Source organism: Macrobrachium rosenbergii, chromosome 56 (assembly GCF_040412425.1).
Source record: "Macrobrachium rosenbergii isolate ZJJX-2024 chromosome 56, ASM4041242v1, whole genome shotgun sequence".
NCBI lineage: Eukaryota > Metazoa > Arthropoda > Malacostraca > Decapoda > Palaemonidae > Macrobrachium > Macrobrachium rosenbergii.
Window position 1 is genome coordinate 18,556,802 of NC_089796.1, and position 22,491 is coordinate 18,579,292.

Sequence of the window (22,491 nt, forward strand, 5' to 3'; positions counted from 1 at the left end):
AAAAATTATTGTAATAAGTTTCCGCTAAAGCTTACCAGCACGGTTGTTAATTTCTTTGATTAATAGAACATGAGAGAGAGAGAGAGAGAGAGAGAGAGAGAGAGAGAGAGAGAGAGAGAGAGAGAGAGAGATGCGCCATGAGATTTAATAACAAGCTAGCTATAACATAGCCACAGGCTCCCCCCCAAAAATAATTGTTTTCTCAAAGAGAGAGAGAGAGAGAGAGAGAAACGGGTGGGTGACAGTGTTTGGACGATTAATACCATAAACTGGCGTCCACTACGAACACTGACGCCAAGTAAACAAGTATGGGTATGAGAGAGAGAGAGAGATAAGGGTGGATTTAACATCATAAAATTCAATAAACTTGAACAATGACGCCGAAAAAACGATTATTTGTTGATAGAGAGAGAGAGAGAGAGAGAGAGAGAGAGAGAGAGAGAGAGAGAGAGAGAATGAATTTCTCCGAAACAGGCAAAACCCGAAAGAAACAAAACAACACCTTCAAATGAGATCGTTGTTCTACCGGCAATACAACGAGTCCCCGTGTGTTTTGTTTATGCCCCACACAAACACGGCGCGCTCCCTTTGCGCACTGGGGAACACACATTACCTCAGACTTAAACCCAGACCACACCAGAAAACTTTGATCGCAAACAATGTTTTCCAAATTGTTGCTAAGCTGTTAGCAAAAATTGTTTTCGAAATTTTCGCAAACAATTTGAGATCATTGTCTGAAAACAGTCTGCAAGCACTTTTAGGACACCGGTTGCAAACTATTTACAAACAGTTTGTAAACAATACTTAGGAACAATGTTTCCTGGTGCGGACTTGGTTTAAGAAATTGGACAGCTTCACTGTTCCGCTACTCGTGCCAGCTTTTTCCTCACACCACTGAATACTCAGTGGATGTAGGTCCGGTCGGCATCACTGACCCTAGCTGTTGGCACGCCAGATAAAGCACCATCAATGAGATTGGTTCATTTGCTTGTATTCTGTTACCAGGCTTTGGGATTCTCTCGCTCTCTCTCTCTCTCTCTCTCTCTCTCTCTCTCCTCTCTCTCTCTCTCTCTCTCTCTCTCTCGTTTTCGGGTCTGTTAAAGCCTTCCTTGGTTTACAAGAACCTGTCTATCGCTTTCTTCGTAGTTAAGAACCCCGCCCACCTCTCTTTTCCCTTTTCTTGTTTTCTTCTGGCCTGGGCTAGAGACAGACACTGGCCCACTGGCCACTGCTCTTAAGTATAAAAAATCCATAGCATTTTAAAACAACTAAAAACATAACAAGTATACATTTGTCAAGCCAAAAATGACCATATCAAATAGGAATGTACGTGACACGTGGATCAAACGACAAAAACATCCAGTTAAGAAATCACTTACAAAGCTTCTGAACCGTAAGTAGGCAGTAAATATCTCCGTGCACTGTAATACTAACACTGTAGACGTCTTCATACATTTTTATTTCACCGCCACACTGACGTTATTCCGCTAATATACTGAATGCCGACTCCCCGATCGACATGAAGAGGTTCAAGCGCTAACACCTGGTTCTATATTTGACCCTTTAACACGGTTTCTGCCTCGATCTATATTGATGTTTGTGGGGCTTACAGCGAATCATACAGTTTCGTAAGAGTATCAACTCCCACGAGTTTCACGCGCCAATCCAATGCGGTAAGCAAATTGCAGAATATTTTTTCATAATGAGACGGAATGTCCAGTAGTTACAGAGTGAGTTCAAACGAGTATTCATTATGCATACGTAAATGGATTCTTTCTAAATTGGGTAGAGGGAAGTTTACAATTTTCTACACTGGACTAAAGGAAACTTTTTTTAATTGAACAAAGACATATTTGCGTTCATCTAAACTGAACAATGGGTAACTCATTTTTATGTTACTGGGATAATGGGCAACCTACGATTTTCTACATTAAAAGAGAGGTAACTTTAGTTTTTCTAAAAAGGAGAAAGGTTAATTAGTGCCTTTTTCTAAACTGGAGAGGTGTAACTTACGTGTTCCTAAATTAGGAAAAGGGTAACTTGAAGCCCCGCTTGCTGTCATATAGGGCAACATTAAGATGAACATTAATGTTAACTTTTCTTCTTCAACATCACAAATAAAAATATGAAACGAATTCGAATCCCACTTCAAAATTCACTTCTCCAGACTTCCGCTTACAACGAGGGCTTTCCCTAGTGGCGGGGTAACACCTGTAATCACAGGTGCATTTGCGCTCTGTTTTAACACTTGCGGGGACAGAGGACGTGCTCCGAAATAGTTCACAGACCACGCACTTCATATCATATATTTAAGATCTAGTTATACCTACTTACACTTTTACTCGTTTCACAGAAGATAGGAATTTCCAAAGGAATGTCATTCCTTGATTTATTTTTTCATGGTGTACAAAGGTGTATTTTTAATATATTCGAGATTTAGTAATATCTCAGCATCAAATATATTCACCTCGCAGAATTAAAGAACTTCCAAACCTGTGTTATTCATTTGCTTATTCTTTAAGCTATAAACTTAAAAATTATAGTATTCAAATATTCAAATTTCAATTGTATCTCAGTATACAGTACTGTAATATCACAGGAATAAGGTATTTCAAAGTGAAACTTCCTCTTACATGACTTACAAAGTTGAAGCATTCGATACTGCAAGAACTTCAAGGACCAATATCCTTAATTAATAACATAACCCAACTTTTCAATGGGCGTCAATACGCGCAGAATTAACTTTTCTATTTCTTCAGCTTATAGTTTCTTAACTATTAACATTCTGCAACTTATTCAAGGCCCTTCACTATAAGTAGATAAGTAATCATTCGAGAATACCCATAGCACTGCACTTCGTAAGCTCATTCCTCATTAAACACAAACTCTCGAACGTTTTCACCTGATCATTTAAAGCTTCCCAAGACCTGCGGGTTTGAAACTTCTGAACTGACAGCGACTTCCTCTACAAATGGCTCTGATGTTTATGGTATGCATATCATACCTTAATGTTCCATGATCTGTACGTTACATGAAGCTTGAAACATTAACTAGAACCTCAGAGAAGCAAACATTCAAATCAAAGACGCCAAAGTGCGACCACATCTTAATCAATCAACCAGCTAAAACTGAAAACTTCAGGGATTTAAATAAATCCTATGATTAATTTAATCAAATGATCCCCAAAAATATGAACGAAACGAAGGTGGCGAATCGTGATCAAATTTAAAGTCCAATTAACTCTAGTGAGCATGGAACGATTCCATAGACGCAGACGAATCCCGAGCCAATCTAACTGCATTCGGATGATTCAAGGTAAACAGAGATGGGGATAAAATTAGCAGGAGTGGGGAGTTTCCCGGATAGGGGAGGGTATTCAGAGAAATTTAGAACGATAGGGAGTAGGGGGGTTTTTTACGAAGATGGGAAAAAGTTACAGATGGGGGCGATATGAATCTTGCAGTAAAGATGCAGATGTTAACAGTAAAAATTCTCATTTTAAAAAAAGGATATATTATAACGAGTGAGATTATATGTCTGCCTGAAAACGGCTTATGTTTATGCACTGAGTCAGAGAAGGCGTTCTCTATGTGAATACTTGGAAATAGGAAAAGCATCTTGTATATTATTATTATTATTATTATTATTATTATTATTATTATTATTATTATTATTATTATTTAGGAACAGGGAAGGCATCCTTTATATGAATGTTAGAGAATATTGTAAGGTGAGGAGCATTTTGGCGAGGTTCAGGTATAAATATAAACATATAAGATAGGAGAGTTCTTTCGACCTCAGGACGTGTAGCAAATCTACAAAAAAAAAAAAATACTACAAAAATAAAACGATGACTCTACAGAAATAAAAAGTAATTTGGCGAAAATGGGTAAATTATGAAAACCAAACGTTCCGGTCACAAGGGGAAAGATGAACTTTGGTGCCAAGTAACGAAGGCGACGTCGCGTGAAGTTTAAAAGTGAAAGATGGTGACAAGGTATGAATGGGTCTCGGAGGAAAAGTGTCCTCGTAAAGAACACAATTCAAGGAAAGCAGAATCTGTTCACAATATGAAGTTTTGCCACTTAAACACGTGTAACTCTTTTATTCACAAATATTAAGCTATCAGTATCGTTCAGTATCGAGTTCACTAAACCTAGGAGTAATTTACACACAGCGGGAATTACAACTGATACGAGCATCTTTTCCGGCCAAGATTCGAACCTAGGCCTTTGGTTTAGATACAATTTTAGTTAGTGACCTTGGCCATATTTATACCCCCATGTATATATATATATATATATATATATATATATATATATATATATATATATATATATATATCTATATATACATATACATATTTCGACCACCTCCTTCTGTGTCCCTGTTCAATATTGCAAGGGAAGTGCTTGAAATATATAGGTTGCAACGTTCAAATAGTGTTTTATGGGCCTTTTATCTTCATATTATATTGTGGTATTACAGTAAAAGACATTCATATATATATATATATATATATATATATATATATATATATATATATATATATATATATATATATTATATTTATGTGTTTAAGTGTCTCGTTTGTCATTGTCTTTTTCGGTTTATGATTTTCTCCTGGTGACCCCAAAACACACACAAACATTTATATATGAAATAAATATAAGTAAACCGAAAAAGACAATGACAAAACGAGACACTTAAACACACACACACACACACGCGCGCGCGCACAGAGAGAGAGAGAGAGAGAGAGAGAGAGAGAGAGAGAGAGAGAGAGAGAGAAGGGAGGATGGCCACTGGCTCCCATAGGTATGTTTAATGAATGCATAGTTCACTGCTGAGGTCGTCAGAGACACAACACTGGCTTGCCTCAGTCAGGTATCGAACCCCGTTCTTCCCCGTGGTAAGCCGAACTTACTAATTTCTGGAGTATAACTGGGTTTTTTTTTTTTTTTTTGACTCCTCAACAGTTCATGATCCAACAGACCAATTAAGGATACACACATTCACATCAGCCTTTTTATAAACCTGCAAAGTACCATCAGTGGCACATCGTTCCTCCTGCACACTGCGGCACTCATGGCTAGCTTGCATAAACACTCAGACTCTGAATATTGATGGCTTTTTTTCTGACATTTCTGTCATAAAATCGAATCAAACTTTCTAGATATTTTTCTTTCCTATAATACCAAGCTATTCCCTTCCATCAATCCGCGTGACTAAGCTGTCTTAAAATAGTCTGATCCATCTGTTCACCTGTGATGGTTTTTACCCCAACTTCCTTTATCTCCAGATTGATTACATTTCCAGCCCTCCGTAACTCGACATATATCAAACCAGACAATTCATCGACAGCTCTGCCACACTTTCTCCAATCCCACACACACACACACACACACACACATATATATATATATATATATATATATATAATATATATATATATATATATATATATATATATATATATATATATATATATATATATATTATAAATACACAGACATCGTACATTATTACATTATATATATATACATATATATATTTAGGTATACTTACTTTATTTATTTATGTATATAATATAATATATATACTATAAATCTATATATGCGTATAGATATACATATATATTTGTTTATATAATATATATACTATACATACATATATGCATATATATATATATATATATATATATATATATATATATATATATATATATACTGTATATATATATATATATATATATATATATATATATATATATATATACTATATATATATATATATATATATATATATATATAAAATATATATGACAGTAGCTATTTATACTGAAACCTACATTCAAACTGACCTGAGATTTTTGCGGGTGATACTATGGTGTGGAAGTACTCTACAGTATTCCTACACTGCGTAGGGATTTATAAGCGTGCGAGCATGCGCGCACAAACAAACACGCTTTCACACAAACGCAGGTACGGTGACGACACCTAGCAGTAAGCCAATTCAAAGAAAACGTGACGCCATCAACGAGGGGGTAAAATAGTCCCGATAATATCCGCCTCCGCCAGTATTGCAAACACCTGCAAGACAGGTGTGAACACTTGTCAAGAGTTGATAACTTCCTTACAACACACTTCTTCTTTTAGGTTAACTCAGGATAAAATTTTATAGATAAAAAGATGTTTTTAGAAGGCTGTTTTATAGTCATTCGTGGCTCTTCTCTTTAATCCATTTAACATTTTATGATGTGTTAAGAGCGTGATCTAACAACATCCTGCTCTATTTAAGGCGTCCAAATTAACCACTGAATAAACAACAACAACATATCAAAATAATATTCTCTTTTGTACTTGTAATATGAAAGCTGCAAGGCTTATCTACTGCATTCTGATATTTCTTTTTATGTATTTCTTTTCTTTCCATAGCAACATTTTAGCAATTCCTCGCATAATGTAACACAAACGTTAATTTGACTGGTATCTTCCATTTCTCTCCCTCACACGAATGCTGTAAGCCATATGTACCTTTTAAAACATTCTTTTGTTCGCAGCTCTCTCTCCCTCTCTCTCTCTCTCTCTCTCTCTCTCTCTCTCTCTCTCTCTCTCTCTCTCTCTCTCTCTCTTCCATACACACACCTCCCATATTCTTCCACCCACAAAATTTTTCTGTGCTTAGGCTTCATCGAGCATTACCGCTCATGGCGCACATACAACTTGTGCTGTATAACACGCATGTCGTTAAGAACACGAGTTGATGGAGACATTGTAAAGATAAATCATGCAGGTGACAGTGGATGGATATATAATTTATCTTTTAAAACGTTTAATATTATTACAAACTGTATCCAGCATCCAGCCCTACTACTGTAAGAGGAAAGAAGCACCCTGGCGTTAGAGGTTCATATTTCCCAATCATTAAATTACAAATACTTAGAGGTTCATATTTCCCAGTTATTAAATTACAAATACCATTATTAAATTACAAATACCATTTCAGTCAATTTTTACCGGAGAGGGGCTTCGACCCTTGGGACCACCCGGACCACCCCTAAATTTAGTTACATAATATTGTTACAGAATACTGCCATTATCGCTTGGCTGAAATGCGCTAAAATTACATTCCTATATTTCTACCCGTAATTCAATTCTTTCAGGGAAAGCACCCTTCTCTGAGCTTAATATGGTTTATATTCATATAGCACTTACAAAGTCTACTGGGGTTGCTGTAGTATTGGAAGTCACTCTAATTGATGTTTTAGGCTATATTTACGAAAATGCTTGATAACATTTTAAAGCAATAACCCTGAATCTATTATTTTTGCCTCCTGCACCATGGGTCATGCCGGTTCGTCTCTTAAGTTAACACAATGTATGCTACCCATATTAACGGGCAGGAAAATTTGTCTCTGACGTTCTTAAATTTTTACTGTCTACACCAAGAGGGTTAACAATTTTGTTTCGGATGTTCTCAAAATTTATATAGTGTGCAACACGATTCACAATAAATAGTTTTATCTCCGAAATTGACGGAATCAAAAATTCGTTCTTCTCTATACATTTCATTTCTTTGTGTTCTGTTCTCTTAAATCGGTACTATCTTGCATTTAGGCTTTACAAAGCACAACTCTGCTGTATTCTTATAACGATAAAGCCCAAAATCCAACCTCCAGAAACCTACATATCAAGAATAAAGAATTAAACCTGAGGGCGTCCTGGACTTAAAAGTATAGATATTGGTCTCCCTCCACCTTTTTCGGTATCTTTCTTATTGAGGCTATCAGTCGAGAAACATGCCAAGCGCCATCCTGGGTCAAAGTATTTTTTAGTTTAATTTATTATATTTTAAAAATGGCACTTGGCATGTTTCTCGACTGAAAAGCTCAATTGTACAAAAGGTTACACGTGTAATTATCCAAAATACATTTTAATAATAATAATAATAATAATAATAATAATAATAATAATAATAATAATAATAATAATAATAATAATAATAATAATAATAATACAAGAACATCATTGCAGGAAGGCAAATCAAAAGTCACAGGAACTGTAAAAGGAAAAACAATTGATACATGAATAACCGTTTGGAAATTATCATGCCTTAAAAGATTGTCTACTTCACCAAGACAAAAGTGGAAATGTGGTTGAGAATGTTTAAATATACTAAATACTCAAGACTTTAGCTACTTGGGTATACTAACTGACCCAAAACGGTCCCTATGTCTGCAGTTTATCAATATAATTCTTGAGAAGAAATATGTCTTGTCTATGAGGCGCGTCGATCTTTTATAATTAATGTTACCCACCTAGGTCCTAAAACTCACACTATAATTAACAACAAGCATACTCTTGTAACATTCCTCAACCGTGAGGAAAATCACTCATTTTATGGCACATTCTTCAACACCTGAAGGAAATGTGCCATTCTGAAACAGATTTCTCACAAAGGAAAAATGCATCATTGAAAACCCGCTTCTCCATACTAGAGGAAATAAAGTCATATAAAACAAATTATTAGCCTGTGAAGAAAACGTGTCATTTTGTGACAGATTCATCACGACAGAAAATGCATCATTTGGAGGTATTTTTGTTTAGCTAAACCCTCATGTCATTATTCGAATCTGATACTCAAAAGTTAGCAGCTAATCCCAGCTAAAATATCTCATCTCAGTTTTGTATGAAAATGATGGAATTAATTTAATGAGGCGAATTCTTCTTCTTTGCACCCGAAACAAATTCCCGTGAAAAACAGCCACAGATGAAATTCCCCCCATATGAATCAACATTCTCAGTCATGCTTTTTCCTCTCCTGAGTCTTTCAGGAGGCAGGTCTTTTCGCTTCCTTCGTAGTAAATTCCAACTTCCTCCTTCCTCATTTTTGGGGGGCTGGGCTAGAGAGGGGCTTTAGGTTATCCATTCTGCTGCCTTGAGCAGTCAGAAAAGCTACTAAAATCAATATAGCTCCCTTAAGCTATCTGACACCTAAAAGAGACTAAGCAAGCAACTAAATACAAGCAAGACGATATATATGTATATTATATCTAGCCAACACCCAAACCCTCATCCATACAACACGCCCTCTTAAAACTCATAATCTGCAATACTCTCGTGGACCCCTCTCTACTTCCCCTCAGCGAGGGAGAGAAATAAAATTTCGCAAATTTTGTGAATTAACGAACACCGGAAGTGAGGCATCCTGTTACGGAAAACAGGTGATGATGTCATACACCTTCGCCTTAACTTCATCTTCGGCTCTGCCAACATTATCTCCCTACTTCTCTTACAGACTTTATTTATGGAGGCAGGGAACTAAATGAAAGGAAGTAAATAAAGCATAAATATGGTCTTTTTTCCATCAGACCTTTTCGCCAAAAGAGGTGTCTCCAGGTGTTACCCAATGAGTTCTCGGCAATTAGTTTGGGATGAGGTTGCCAAATTCATGCCCCACAATAATTACTTACAACCAGGTGCTCCATTCACCGCTTATGTCAACATATACATAATGAGTTTTATAAGAACGTGCTTAAGTCGTTCAGTCTCACCAAGAATCAAGAATCAAGCCCGAGTCCTCTTGTTGGTGTCATAACCAATAAACCATAACATTTCTCGTACACATATAATTATATATATATATATATATATATATATATATATATATATATATATATATATATATACATATATAGATATATATAGATATATATATATATATATATATATATATATATATATATATATATATATATATATATATATATATATATATATATATATATATATATGCATACATATAATAGATATATAGACATTATATATATATATATATATATATATATATATATATATATATATATATATATATATATATATATATATATATATATATATATATATATATACAGTATATATATATGTATATATATTTATATATATATAACTATATATATATATATATATATATATATATATATATATCGTTTTTCCTTGTAGAGGACGGATAAATAAAGGTTATTACAAAATCACCAGATTAACCCCCAAAGAAAGTACTCGAGACGGCCTGTAATTAGGAACCAACGGATCCAGCAGCCTCTCCTTCAGGAGTTTTCCCAGGCGAACATTCCGACCGATCTCTCTCAAGAGCCTGTCCCTGGCGGTCAGAAGGGACCTCATTTCCCCATTCTGACCGACGTGCCGACCGCTCATCTTCTCGACTAGGCCTGCGCAGAGGTTGTCTAAGCGTTCCAGGTGCTGTGGAAAGGGAAAGGATTTGAAAATCGCCCTACAACTTATCGGCGGATGAAAATTCTATGTGAGATGTAGGGTCTGGGACGGAAAACTCAATACCTGTACCTAGCCCAGGCCCGAAAAGATCACGAGAAAGGAAGCGACAGACAGGTTACAAGTTGGAAAAAAAAACATGAAGAAACTATGATTAGCAATTCAGTATAATTAACGTACACCCTAATAAAATCGGTTATATGTTCATTTGCCGAATAGTGCCAACATCAAGAAAAGAAAATTAACAAAAAATTTTAATATACAAATATAATTACATTTAATTGATATAAAGAAAACAGTAATTAGAACAAGGCTCCGTTAAATGTAGAATTATATAAAATTATTCCTTTTCAGATGAACTGCTTCTTAGTGGTATACCCGTAAAACGTCAAAATTACGCTAAAATATATATCTAAAAAAACACTCGTCATAAACCCTAGCTCTTCAAGCAAATAAATCATGGTTTTAACGTAACTGCAAAATAAAACAAAATCACAAAATCAGGTCAAAGGAAACGAAGTACTTTCGCAGAGCTAAGGAATTTTTATGAGGTAAACTGACGTGGAAGGAATAAGTGCAATTTGTTGGAAACTATTGAAAATTTGTGGGAGAAAGGTTGTTATTACCATTACCATCCTTCAGAGACTCTCACATGGTTGTCCGGAAAAAAAAAATTTCAGAACAGAGAAATTGGGGAATTCGGAGAAAGAGGAAAGGAACAAAGGGAACAAGATGCAAAGGACTGGACAGAATGCAAAGCAGAGAGAGAGAGAGAGAGAGAGAGAGAGAGAGAGAGAGAGAGAGAGAGAGAGAGAGAAATTTCAATCATTCCAACCTGTGTGTAACGTATGTGTGTGAGTATCTCTGTGAATCCATCGAGTGTGTGTGCGAGAGAGAGAGCGACAGAGAGACAGAGAGAGGATCTCAGTTCATCATGTCTGTGTGTGGAGAGAGAGAGAGAGAGAGAGAGAGAGAGAGAGAGAGAGAGAGAGAGAGAGAGAGAGAGAGAGAGGATCTCAATTCATCATGTCTGTGAGAGAGAGAGAGAGAGAGAATCTCAATTAATGTAACGTGTGTGTGTTTGTGTTTGTAAGAGAGAGAGAGAGAGAGAGAGAGAGAATGCGAGAATCACAATTACTGTAACGTGAGCATAAGTTTGTTGAGAGAATCTCAATTAATCTGTTGTGTTTGTGAAAAGAGAAGGAGAGAGAGAGAATCTCAATCATTGTAATGTGTGTGTGTGTGTAAGAGAGAGAGAGAGAGAGAGAGAGAGAGAGAGAGAGAGAGAGAGAGAGAGAGAGAGAGAATCACAATTACTGTAAAATGAGCGTAAGTTTGTTGGGAGAATCTCAATTAATCTATTGTGTTTTTTTATGAAGAGAGAGAGAGAGAGAGAGAGAGAGGAGAGAGAGAGAGAGAGAGAGAGAGGAGAGAATCTCACCTATTGTAATGTGTGTGTGTGTGTGTGTAAGAGAGAGAGAGAGGAGAGAGAGAGAGAGAGAGAGAGAGAGAGAGAGAGAGAGAGAGAGAGAGAACTCACACTACTGCAAATGAGTGTGGTGCTTGCTGGGAGAATCTCAATTAATCTATTGTGTCGAAGAGAGAGAGAGAGAGAGAGAGAGAGAGAGAGAGAGAGAGAGATCTCAATTATTGTAATGTGTGTGTGTGTGTGTGTGTGTGTAGAGAGAGAGAGAGAGAGAGAGAGAGAGAGAGAGAGAGAATCACAATTACTGTAAAATGAGCGTAAGCTTGTTGGGAGAATCTCAATTAATCTATTGTGTTTGTGAGAAGAGAGAGAGAGACAGACAGACAGACAGACAGACAGACAGACAGACAGACAGACAGACAGAGAATCTCAATTATTGTAACGTGTGTGTGTAAGGGAGAGAGAGAGAGAGAGAGAGAGAGAGAATCACAATTACTGTAAAATGAGCATAAGTTTGTTGAGAGAATCTCAATTAATCTATTGTGCTTGTTGAGAGAGAGAGAGAGAGAGAGAGAGAGAGAGAGAGAGAGAGAATCTCAATTATTGTAACGTGTGTGTGTAAGAGAGAGAGAGAGAGAAAGAGAGAGAGAGAATCACAATTACTGTAAGAAATGAGCATAAGTTTGTTGGGAGGATCTCAATTAATCTGTTGTGTTTGTGAGAAGAGAGAGAGAGAGAATCTCAGTTATTGTAACGTGTGTGTTTGTGTGTGTGTAACAGAGAGAGAGAGAGAAAGAATCACAATTACTGTAAAATGAGCATAAGTTTGTTGAGAGAATCTCAATTAATCTATTGCGTATGTGTGTGTGTGTGTGTGTGAGAGAGAGAGAGAGAGAGAGAGAGAGAGAGAGAGAGAGAGAGAGAGAGAGAGAGAGAGAGAAAATCTATCATACCTGTTCCATCGTCCTAAAGAACACTCCTGCCACCCTGAGCCTGGTGAGCTGTTCTTGCGACCCCTGGATGAACATCTTCCAAACGAACTCGAGATCAGTAACCATCCGACGGCTTTCGGAGAGGACGTTTCCTCCGGCGGACTTCTCCACCAGGAGGGCCGCCCTGGCCGACTCGTACCCGTATTCAAAGGTACCTGCGGCGGTCTCCTGTAGAAGGGATTTAATAAGAAAAATAGTAATGCACATTTTCGCTGTTCTTGTTTGTGACGTTTATAAATGGAAAAATACATAAGATGTGAATTCTAATTCTAACGTAGTTTATCCAGATGTGAATTATGATTATTATTAAGTACTTTATAAAAATGAGAATTATAATCTGCAAAAGCGATTTATTCGAAATCAACGACGCAAACCCGAAGAATCTACTGTTAAATGGGGGGGGTGGCAGTGAAACTGGAGCATGACGACGCTAAAGAAGCTGGTCAGCTATTCGACAACAGGTCATCGTTAGAGGAAGAAAAAGCAATTGACGTTGTAACCCCATACAGTTCTTAGTCAGACGGACAACAAAATTAAATTAAAGTAAATATATCAAATTCCCTTTTATTTCTGTCCAGGTTTCTAATTAATCATGGTAATGTGCAAAATGATTTATATGCTTTACGAAGAAAAGTGTAAATAACAATTTGAACCAATAACAAAAGATATCATATGGTTTAATCCATGACATGTGTCCCAATGGTTTATTTGCTTTAACTATCATATAATTATCATATATGACATCATGTCACTATCATATGATGCCCAAAATCATAGGTCACAGTCACTTGCATTAATAAGTTAGTTCTCTCTTGTGTATGAACGGAAAATAAATCAGTAAATGTTCAAATCCTCAGGTTCATGGTCATGGCCTGCAATGCAACGCCAGTATGTTATACAAAATCAATCAAACATTACCTGGAAATGCTGGTGTTCAGCCTTGAGCCTTCTGATTTCTTCGGAAGAACGCCCCACGTGAGAGTGCGCTTTCACGAGTGCTTCCAACAGTGCCTTCAACCACTTGTGTGCCTGCAAGGAGCAGTCATTAGCTAGCTCGTTAAATTTGTAGTTAAGAAACAAATATTCCATTTCACGTTATACAAAACAGTAGCAAACAAGTCCAAAACTCTGGTCCTCATTTTTTCAAAGCATATTTGCCAACTTCCCCTCGTTCCATTGTCCCAGTAATGTTTTTAAGCACTGCACAGTAATTTCTAGTAATAAATATTTATACCATTGCAGTACAAGCTTCTCCGGTCCTTACAATTCTGTTTTGTTGTTCACTTTGCTCTCCTATATATTTTTAGTTCATATTTTAACTATACATGTACATAAACATCTATATTATAAATACAACCTTCTGGAATATTTAATTCTATATACACAAACAGTTCAAGTCTTGCTTGCATCATTTCGTAATCTTATAACGCCGTGTCATTTTACATGGACGGATTTGCATGTCAAAGTCTGAATAAGTATTACAGTGCTCAGGCACTGGTAATGCAAAGTGACAGCTTGGGCACTGCCTAAAGCTGCATTGCAAGATTGGGTAAACTGATAAATTTCACGTTTTCTGTTTCATCAGCAACAAGAAATATTAGCATTCATATGATGGAAACCTTGGAAATATGCTCCTATGACAACACGAAAATTTGCAACACGACCGAGGCTTTGTGAATTGAGACTTCTTAGTTTTAATTCGCGGAATAAATGAAATTAAGAAGTTCTGCGACCACGCTATTTACCTGCTTGACATCTCTGTGACAGGTGAGAAGCTGAATATTCTGCTGGAGCCTGAGTTTATGCAGGTCGGCTTGCCGTGCCGCACGAGCGTAATGCTCGTGTAATGACGTGAGCAAGGCGTGCACGTGGTTGAGCTCGTTCGTGTAGTCTGGAGACACGTCCCTTCCCGAGAGGTCCTTCACGCCCACCGTCAGCAGATCCAGCAGCTTCTCTCCGGCCCTCGTGCCCTCCGACGCCAAGTAATCTGGGAGATTATGCAGCGGTGTAATTTTGAGGATAATTTTCTATGGGTTACTTGACAAGGGCATAATAGAAAATTGTCTTTTAAGGCGCAAATCATCTTCGACAATACAAAATTATGTCTGGAGTGAAATTTTGAGATACTGTACAAAATCATGTCATTTTGTGGATTGCAGACCAAAGTTCAACTAATCCTTAACAATGCAAGCTGATGCCATTTTAGAGATTTATATATGGTAAAAAAACTACTACAGTACAAAGTGGTGCCATTTTACGACTCTCTATGGATATCAGTTTCAGAAAATAGAAAATAAAGACAGGATTAAGCTACAATACGAAACAGAGTGTCATTTACAAGATTTTTAAGGATAAATAATCAGAGAGAACATATAAAATAATGTAAGGGTGTGTCATCTAAGAGAATTCCAAAGGTAAGTAACCTCAGCCCATCAAATAAAATGTAAAAGTAAGTAACTGAGAGGCTATTCAAAATCATGTCATATTAAGAATTTGACTGACGAAGATTTATCTCGAGTCGTAAATACCAGTTTCAGAAACTCCAATCAAAGTAATCTGAGAAGCAACCGGAAATGATGTCCTTTTCAGGATTTCTAAGTTTAAGATGGTAGAGCATTGTGACATTGTTAATTATTTCCCAGTGTAAATAATACAGTATTGGAGACATTCCGAAATTATCTCATTTTAATCACTTCAACGAGCAGATAATCTCAGGGATTAACCAAAATTAAGACATTTTAAAGATTTTTGAGAATAGCGTTAAAGCAATGGTTGACAATACGGTCTAAAAGTTGCTAAGGTGAGTTACACATATTTTCAAGTAGAATGTTTAATAACTGACGGTTGCAGGTCTACTAAAGTTGAACAGCACAGATGAAATCAATTTCCCATGTCTATTAACTTACGGAAAGTAACTTTAGAATAATGGAAAATTAAGACATCAAAGATCTTAAAAGGTGAAGTATGTTGAACAGAAATTTTGCTTTGAAATAATTACCGAAATTTTTAAGGGTAAGATGATTTTTTATAAGAACACTTTCATACGCAGAAGTAATCTTAAACATAATGGCAAGTAACGTCATTAATGATTTTTAAAATACGTAAAATGCTATCAGCAAAAGTCTAAGATTTCCAAATTATTAATTTGGATAAAAAATATGTGTAAAACAATACAAAAGTCTTTCATTGATTTCTTTTGAAGATGAAATGTAAGGAGTGAGCACCGCAGGATAGATCTATTTACATCTGCATACCAAAAAATAAACATGAATTAAAATTGAGTAATATGATCACAATCTTTGTTTATGATAAGAATGCATAATTTTATTCATAAACATTCACCAGCCCCAAAAGATACTTATCGTGATATATTACTTTATCTTGATCAATTTTCTTTGATAATTTTTGTACGCCAGTAACTAACAGGAATGAGGGTTTATCGATATTCATCGCAACCAACAACAGATTACTGTGCCTCCCATATAATCATCCCTTTTATCATCTACTAATTTTCGAAGATAATTCTGACCCATCAACGACTGAAGTTAGCCCATTAAAGTACTACCCAAATTATCATCCAAAGAATATATCATCTGTATAACAAATACATAAATGGATGACATAAATCCCAGTATTGCATTTCACTATTTTCTAAATTAATGATACCAATCACCACCAAATAACCAGGCTGTATGAGTTTCCTGATTAGATTCAAAGCATTTACTTTTACATATACAATATGAGCTTTCCAGTACTTGGTTGTTTGCCTGATGAGTATTACTTTTGTCTCATTCTTAGTTCAGTTTCATGATTGTTTCCATCTGGTATATCTGTAGAAAACAACAGCCTTCGTTTTCTTAACAGAACCCTGAAATCCAAATGGGGAAGACCATGCGTCAACTTTAATTATAGCTAAATTGAACGTTCTCTGGGTACGTCGCAGATCCGATGCTGCGTAAAATATGGCAGAGTCATCCATGTAAACACTTCTTTTTCACCCCCCACTCGGTGATGTCATTATTTCCCAATGTAAATAGTTTACAACTAAAGAGACTCCATTTCCGCGCTTGCAAGTTTGGGAGTAAATATTATAGATAGATACGTGCTGAACTAAGTAATATATAATTTTGAAAAAATGTACCAATAGCTTCCTTTCTTGCTGTGAGCTCCCTGAGTGTCTTCTTCAGCGTATCGACGTCATCTGTCTGAGGGAGCCAGCGGTTCTGCTGCAGGAGGACGCTGCAGCGCTCGCCCATCTGGTGCGCTATGCGATGGAACCTCACCGACGCCAGAATGAGGGTGCGACGCCGATCGAGACGTGACGCGAAGGTCCTGCAAACATACGAATGTGTAAGTGACATGGAAATCAGGCCGTAAATAAGTGAGGTTTGCGCGAAAAAGTGATGATAAACGAAAAACATAAACTAGTAAATCAAGATAGCAGGTAAAAAGTTATTTTCACAAGGAGGCACTGAAAAACGCTGGACTGATATGGCATAAAAATCAGAGTAAAGTATATAAAAATAAGATTTGGAACAATAGATTAAAACTTAGACTAGAAATTTGGTAGGTAAAAATGAATAAATTAAAAGCGTTAATTGATGACAATGTAAATGAAACGGGAACATCGCGAGAGCTAGCAATGTGGGAGCATTAAATTTACTGAATAATTTAGTGCATTACATTTCATTGCTTAAGTATGGGAAAAAATGATTCTTGAAAAACTAACGGTTGTCTCTTTTTTTGGGATGAGACCGTAACGGCAAGACGGGAATTCCTGGAACAAAGAAGTTTAAGGGCCTACCTGACGAGGGTGTCTGTGTAGTCCTTCAAAGAACGGAGATCTGTGGTTGTGGTGCGGTGATCGGCCAGAGCCCTAAGATCTCCATCACCCCTGTCAAGAGCGTCTTCGACTCGATACCTCAGCCCAGCCCATCTACCCTTAGGTCTCTGAGATTGACTGATCGTGTTGAAAGGTAATGAAGTCGTGGTTATGATCAAATTGTTTTATCTAAAAATGGCCACGCATATGTAACCTACAACTACAAATATTATACTGTATAAATATTTATATATTTAAGAACTTAAAATAATGCTAATATACCAATGGGTTGGCCCTGCAAATCGAAACATTAAAATATTAAAACATTTTAATCACTAAAAGGGTCTTCCCATTTACCCTGCACTTGAGTTCGATAGCTTCGTGTTCTCTCAGCAAGGCCTCCGCCTGGTCCGTCGTTGTGCCGATGCTGGTCTCGGCCAAAAGGGTCTGTCCAGCAGAGACCAGCCACTTCCCGATGTCGTTCATCTCTGATTCCAGGTCTCGAACCTGGAAGATTTACAGAAATGGCGGAGACATGAAACTGGCTTGAAAATAATGGAAATGAAACAGAACTGAATATAAGCGAAAAGAAACAGATCTTTACAAGATATGTGAAACACGAAAATGCACATTATATATCTACCGTATAACAAGAAAGGTATGCACCATAGCACAATAAATCAAGCTTTTTAAAAGCAGGAAACTCCTGCATGGATAGAAAAGCTTAGCGTATAGTAAACACTCTGAAATCCTATTGAATGTGAAGTCATTAAACATTCTATTCCATGTGTGCGACGTTGATGGATCCTCTCCTATATTTCTCACCTGCATGTAGGTATCCAAAGCCGTGTTGAGCCTTCTCCAACAGGCTTCGACAGCTGTTGTCAGCAAGTGGAGGTCATGCAGCATGGCTCTGACCCTGGATGCAGCTTCGGCAGCGTCCCCCTGCCCTTCGCATACACGGAACCCTGACTCCTCGTCCATCTCGAGAACCTTTAGGACTTCCTGACCTGGAATATTACCAATATTCTAAGTCACTTTGGCTTAAACCAGTGTAAACATTTTAAAAGCAGTTTTATCAAGGCCTAGGAAATATTTTTTAACGGCCAAACTCTCGCATCAAAAGTAAGTATAAATTCACGAATAAAGAAACAAACCATTATAAGACTGTCACGAAATAATATAGACAAAATGAAAGTTTAATATCTGAATAAAGAGGTATTTTCAGTGTAATAACTGTCTTGAAATATTTCATGATTATGTTATTCGAAAATTAACACACAAACTGATGGACAAAAAAGAAAGAAATTTTTCATCATTTATACCTCAAACAAAGTAGACAAAAAAATCCCTAATTCTCAAATCTGACTTCAATGAAAAAAAAAATATGAACAAATTCAACTAAAATCAACAGATGGCTGCAATAACAACACCCTGGTCGACGACCACGTCGCTCACCCATGTTGAAGATGAGGGCGGGTCTGGCGGTGATCGTGTTGTAGGTGTTTGTATTGACGGAGAGGAGGTCGTGGAGCGTGGAAGCCCTGCTGCAAGGTTCCTCCCGCCGCAGCTCCGCCTGGAGGCTCTCGAGGTCCCGTCGAGCGCGCTCGCACTCATCCACGAATTCTTCATACGCCTGTTGATGACATAAGCTCGAATAATTAAAACGTCATTTCTTCCCCTAAACTGCTGAAATAATTGTGACGACGACGGATAATAAGGTAATTGTGATGGATATGAAAAAACGGAATGAAATAATAAAACGTCTCAAAGAAAGCAGTTTATTTACATTAACAGTGTCTTATGATAAAACAATATGCTTTATCATTATAAAGGCAATGACATTTAATATCACTGCCATCACTAACAGAAATAAGACGGTGGTGATGACGACGGGAAGGTAAAAATTACGGTAAGTTCCATGTCCGTAAAAACGACAATTTACAATGCACGTCTAATCGAAGAGAGGTAAAATTTTACAGAAAACCATTAACGATAACGATTATAATTATGATGACTTCACTGTACGGAATGATTGAGTAAATAAGGTAAGGAAACAATATAACATGAACACACATACGAAAAGATTCGAATTATTATAGTGCCACGGGATTCATTATTGGCACCACATACTATACACAATTATACAGATTCACACGTATATTTCATGTAATCATAAATATAATTATTTAAAACTGTTAATTATTTCACAGTGAAACTTTACACAAAATTGGATTATGAAAGACGGACGTGAAATTCTAACCTTTTACCACCTTTAAACAATTCGTACTTAACAATACACATGCTAGAACTCATTACCCTGCCATTAACCAGTTGACCGATATACAGATTTATAGAAACAGAATAAACAAAACGTAAAAGTAAATTTGGAATCTCAGAAATCAGTCCAGGTATAAAAACTTCCGTTCGTCAAAATTTTACCAGTGCAACACCAAAGTGAAGTCAACAATAACTTTAATATAAATCTATAAAGCTTGGGAGGGCCTGCCTGACACTCATGTCTGAAAAAGTGCGGGCATTCTCAACTCTGACTTGAACCACCCTAGTATTTCACAGAAAACGAAAAGGCCTCGATTTTATCAAACCAGAGAACGTAAGAAGCTCTGTCAATACCTTGGCTTCTCGATTCCCTTCGCCATGGTAATGAAACCTCTTAAGGGAACCTTGTTACTATTTAAGCAGTGCTTATTTCACCAAACGGGCAACCCCAGTAACCTCCGACTTTGTAAACATATTTAGCAGTTCTATTTAAAGACTGGGAAAGTCAATGGGAGAGGAGTTTGAATATTCTTGGCTTTTTCTTTGGTTAGAATTAAGCCGTGTCGTCAACATTACTATAGTTCGTCGAGAATCTGTACTCTCACCAAATCTCTCTGTATTGTCTTACGTTCTTTGAATCAAATAACCAAAACATAAGAGTACATAGATCTTGAAAAGCATATCTATCTAACAATTTTCACTGTCTCACAATAAGTTTTGAAAACTTTTGAGTACAGAATCTACCTCTCTCTATTAACAGGTTTAGGAAAACTAATAAATCACTGAGCACGGTTAAAATAAACTATAGCAGTCTCTCTCTTTCTCCCTCTCAAAAAAAAAATTTTTCATTGAGCAACAGCTCTCTCTCTCTCTCTCTCAAAAAAAAAAAAAAATTAATCACTGGGTAATCTTTTCAAAAAAATGTTATTGAGCAATCTCTCTCTCTCTTAAAATTTGTTCATTACAATTTCTCTCTCTCTCTCTCTCTCTCTCTCTCTCAAAAAAAAAAAAAAAAAAAAATTAATCACCGGGCAATCTCTTTTCACAAAAAGTATTTATTGAGCAATCTCTCTCTCTCTCTCTCTCTTAAAATTTGTTATTACAATTTTCTCTCTCTCTCTCTCTCTCTCTCTCTCTCTCTCTCTCTCTCTCTCTTCACCTTCGTGTTTTTAACCAAGCTTGATGGTCGTACTCCAAGGTCCCTCCTAGTTCTTACCGGAAGCTGCGACAATTCCATGTATTTGGTCAGCTTGCTCACGCTCACGTATATGGGCTGCAGTATAAGAAATATTGTTAACAAAATTTCCAGTTAGGTTACAAACAAAAGGAAAATTAACTAATAAATAAACAAATATATATATATATATATATTATATAACCTACACACACGGACACACACACACATATATATATAAATATATATTATATATAAATATATATTATTATATATATATATATATATATATATATATATATATATGTATGTATGTATGTATGTGTGTGTATTAGTGCACATCATACGAACACTATACGAGTAAATACAAACATCGGTTCATCTTAGCACAAACTTGTAAATTTCAAATATACCTGAGACGACTCTAATAGTGAACTACCCGCCAAGAAAAAATAGGATAAACAGATTTGTTTGTTGAAACAGGAATAAGCTCGTTAATGACAAAGATATGAGAAGTTATGTTATTCACTAATTTTCAAGTTTGCTGCCTCCCTTCGGCCTCCAGCTACATTGCTTTCCGCCTTTTGCTTTTCATCCATTACCTTTCGTCTCTTCTCACATAGCTGTCCAAAATTTAACTTCACCTTGCTTGAATTTCCATCTCCAGTTTAAGAACAAGTCCATAAATGAGTTTTACCAGAATCTAGAAATATGATTCAGGAGTTTATAAAGTCATCTATAAAAACTAAAATGTAAAAATTGAAAGACCAATGCACAAAGGAAGGCAGAAGAGGAAATGTATTATAAAGAAAAATTAAAATACGCTATTACAACCACGTCATGCTCTACAGAATGAGAATGTTTCCGGATGTGTAAGACACAGTTAAACTCTCACAATATGGTTGTGCTTTACTGACAGAGATAAGTTTCCACGTATGCAAGATACCCGGCCAAAATATCACAATCATGTTGCACTCTACACGAAGAGATGTTTTTTCACATAAGCAAGATATCCAACCAAGCTATCAAAACACGTCTCACTCCACAGAAAGATCAAGATATCCAGTCAAGTTTAATAAAACCCTATCATGCTCTACAGAATGAGACATGGTTCCGTGCATGTCTGATACCCCATCAAGATATCAGTACCATGCCATGCCCTACAGAATGAGACAGAATTCCACATGTGCTAAGATATCCAGTCAAGATATCACAACCATGCTGTGCTGTATAGAATGATATATGTTTCCACATATACAAGATACCCAGTCAAAATATCACAACAGTGTGCTCTACAGAACGAGACGTTTCCAGACATATTAGGATATTCAGTAAAATTATCAAAACCCTATTGTGCTCTGCAGAATGAGACATGGTTTCACATATGCTAAGAAATTCAGGCAAGATAACTTAACCATTTCGTGATCTACAGAATGAGACATGCTTCCAGATATACCAGGATATCTAGCTAAGATATCGCAACCAAAATGAGACGTTTCACAAAT

The 22,491-nt window shown here is 36.5% G+C and overlaps 3 protein-coding genes across 13 annotated transcripts in view; all 3 read right to left on the reverse strand.

Annotated features, from left to right (window-relative positions):
• The window catches only part of LOC136836607 (titin), a 356,015-nt gene extending 338,370 nt beyond the window's left edge, over positions 1-17,645 (reverse strand). For 8 of the 11 annotated variants that reach the window (XM_067101069.1, XM_067101067.1, XM_067101061.1 and 5 more), the window contains exons 1-6: positions 17,515-17,645; positions 16,852-17,042; positions 14,456-14,697; positions 13,629-13,739; positions 12,672-12,878; positions 10,072-10,262 (exon numbers count right to left, since the gene is read on the reverse strand). In XM_067101069.1, the coding sequence (XP_066957170.1) occupies positions 10,072-10,262; positions 12,672-12,878; positions 13,629-13,739; positions 14,456-14,697; positions 16,852-16,966 (866 nt within the window). In that variant the 5' untranslated portion in view covers positions 16,967-17,042; positions 17,515-17,645. Of the gene's footprint in view, positions 1-1,379; positions 1,777-10,071; positions 10,263-12,671; positions 12,879-13,628; positions 13,740-14,455; positions 14,698-16,851; positions 17,043-17,514 lie in introns of those variants that run through there. The other 3 variants (XM_067101071.1, XM_067101065.1, XM_067101073.1) reach the window with 2 other exon arrangements.
• A 190-nt stretch (positions 17,646-17,835) lies between these two features.
• On the reverse strand, positions 17,836-19,164 carry LOC136836615 (uncharacterized). The gene is made up of 3 exons (XM_067101080.1): positions 18,991-19,164; positions 18,358-18,542; positions 17,836-18,039 (listed from the first exon to the last, which is right to left on the reverse strand). The coding sequence occupies exons 1-3, from the start codon at positions 18,992-18,994 to the stop codon at positions 17,851-17,853; spliced, it is 378 nt and encodes a 125-aa protein (XP_066957181.1). The 5' UTR covers positions 18,995-19,164; the 3' UTR covers positions 17,836-17,850.
• Positions 19,032-22,491, reverse strand: part of LOC136836614 (SEC14 domain and spectrin repeat-containing protein 1-A) — a 107,366-nt gene continuing 103,906 nt past the window's right edge. Inside the window, exons 4-5 of the mRNA XM_067101079.1 lie at positions 20,973-21,085; positions 19,032-19,170 (exon numbers count right to left, since the gene is read on the reverse strand). Of these exons, the coding sequence (XP_066957180.1) occupies positions 19,161-19,170; positions 20,973-21,085 (123 nt within the window). The 3' untranslated portion in view covers positions 19,032-19,160. The remainder of the gene's footprint in view (positions 19,171-20,972; positions 21,086-22,491) is intronic.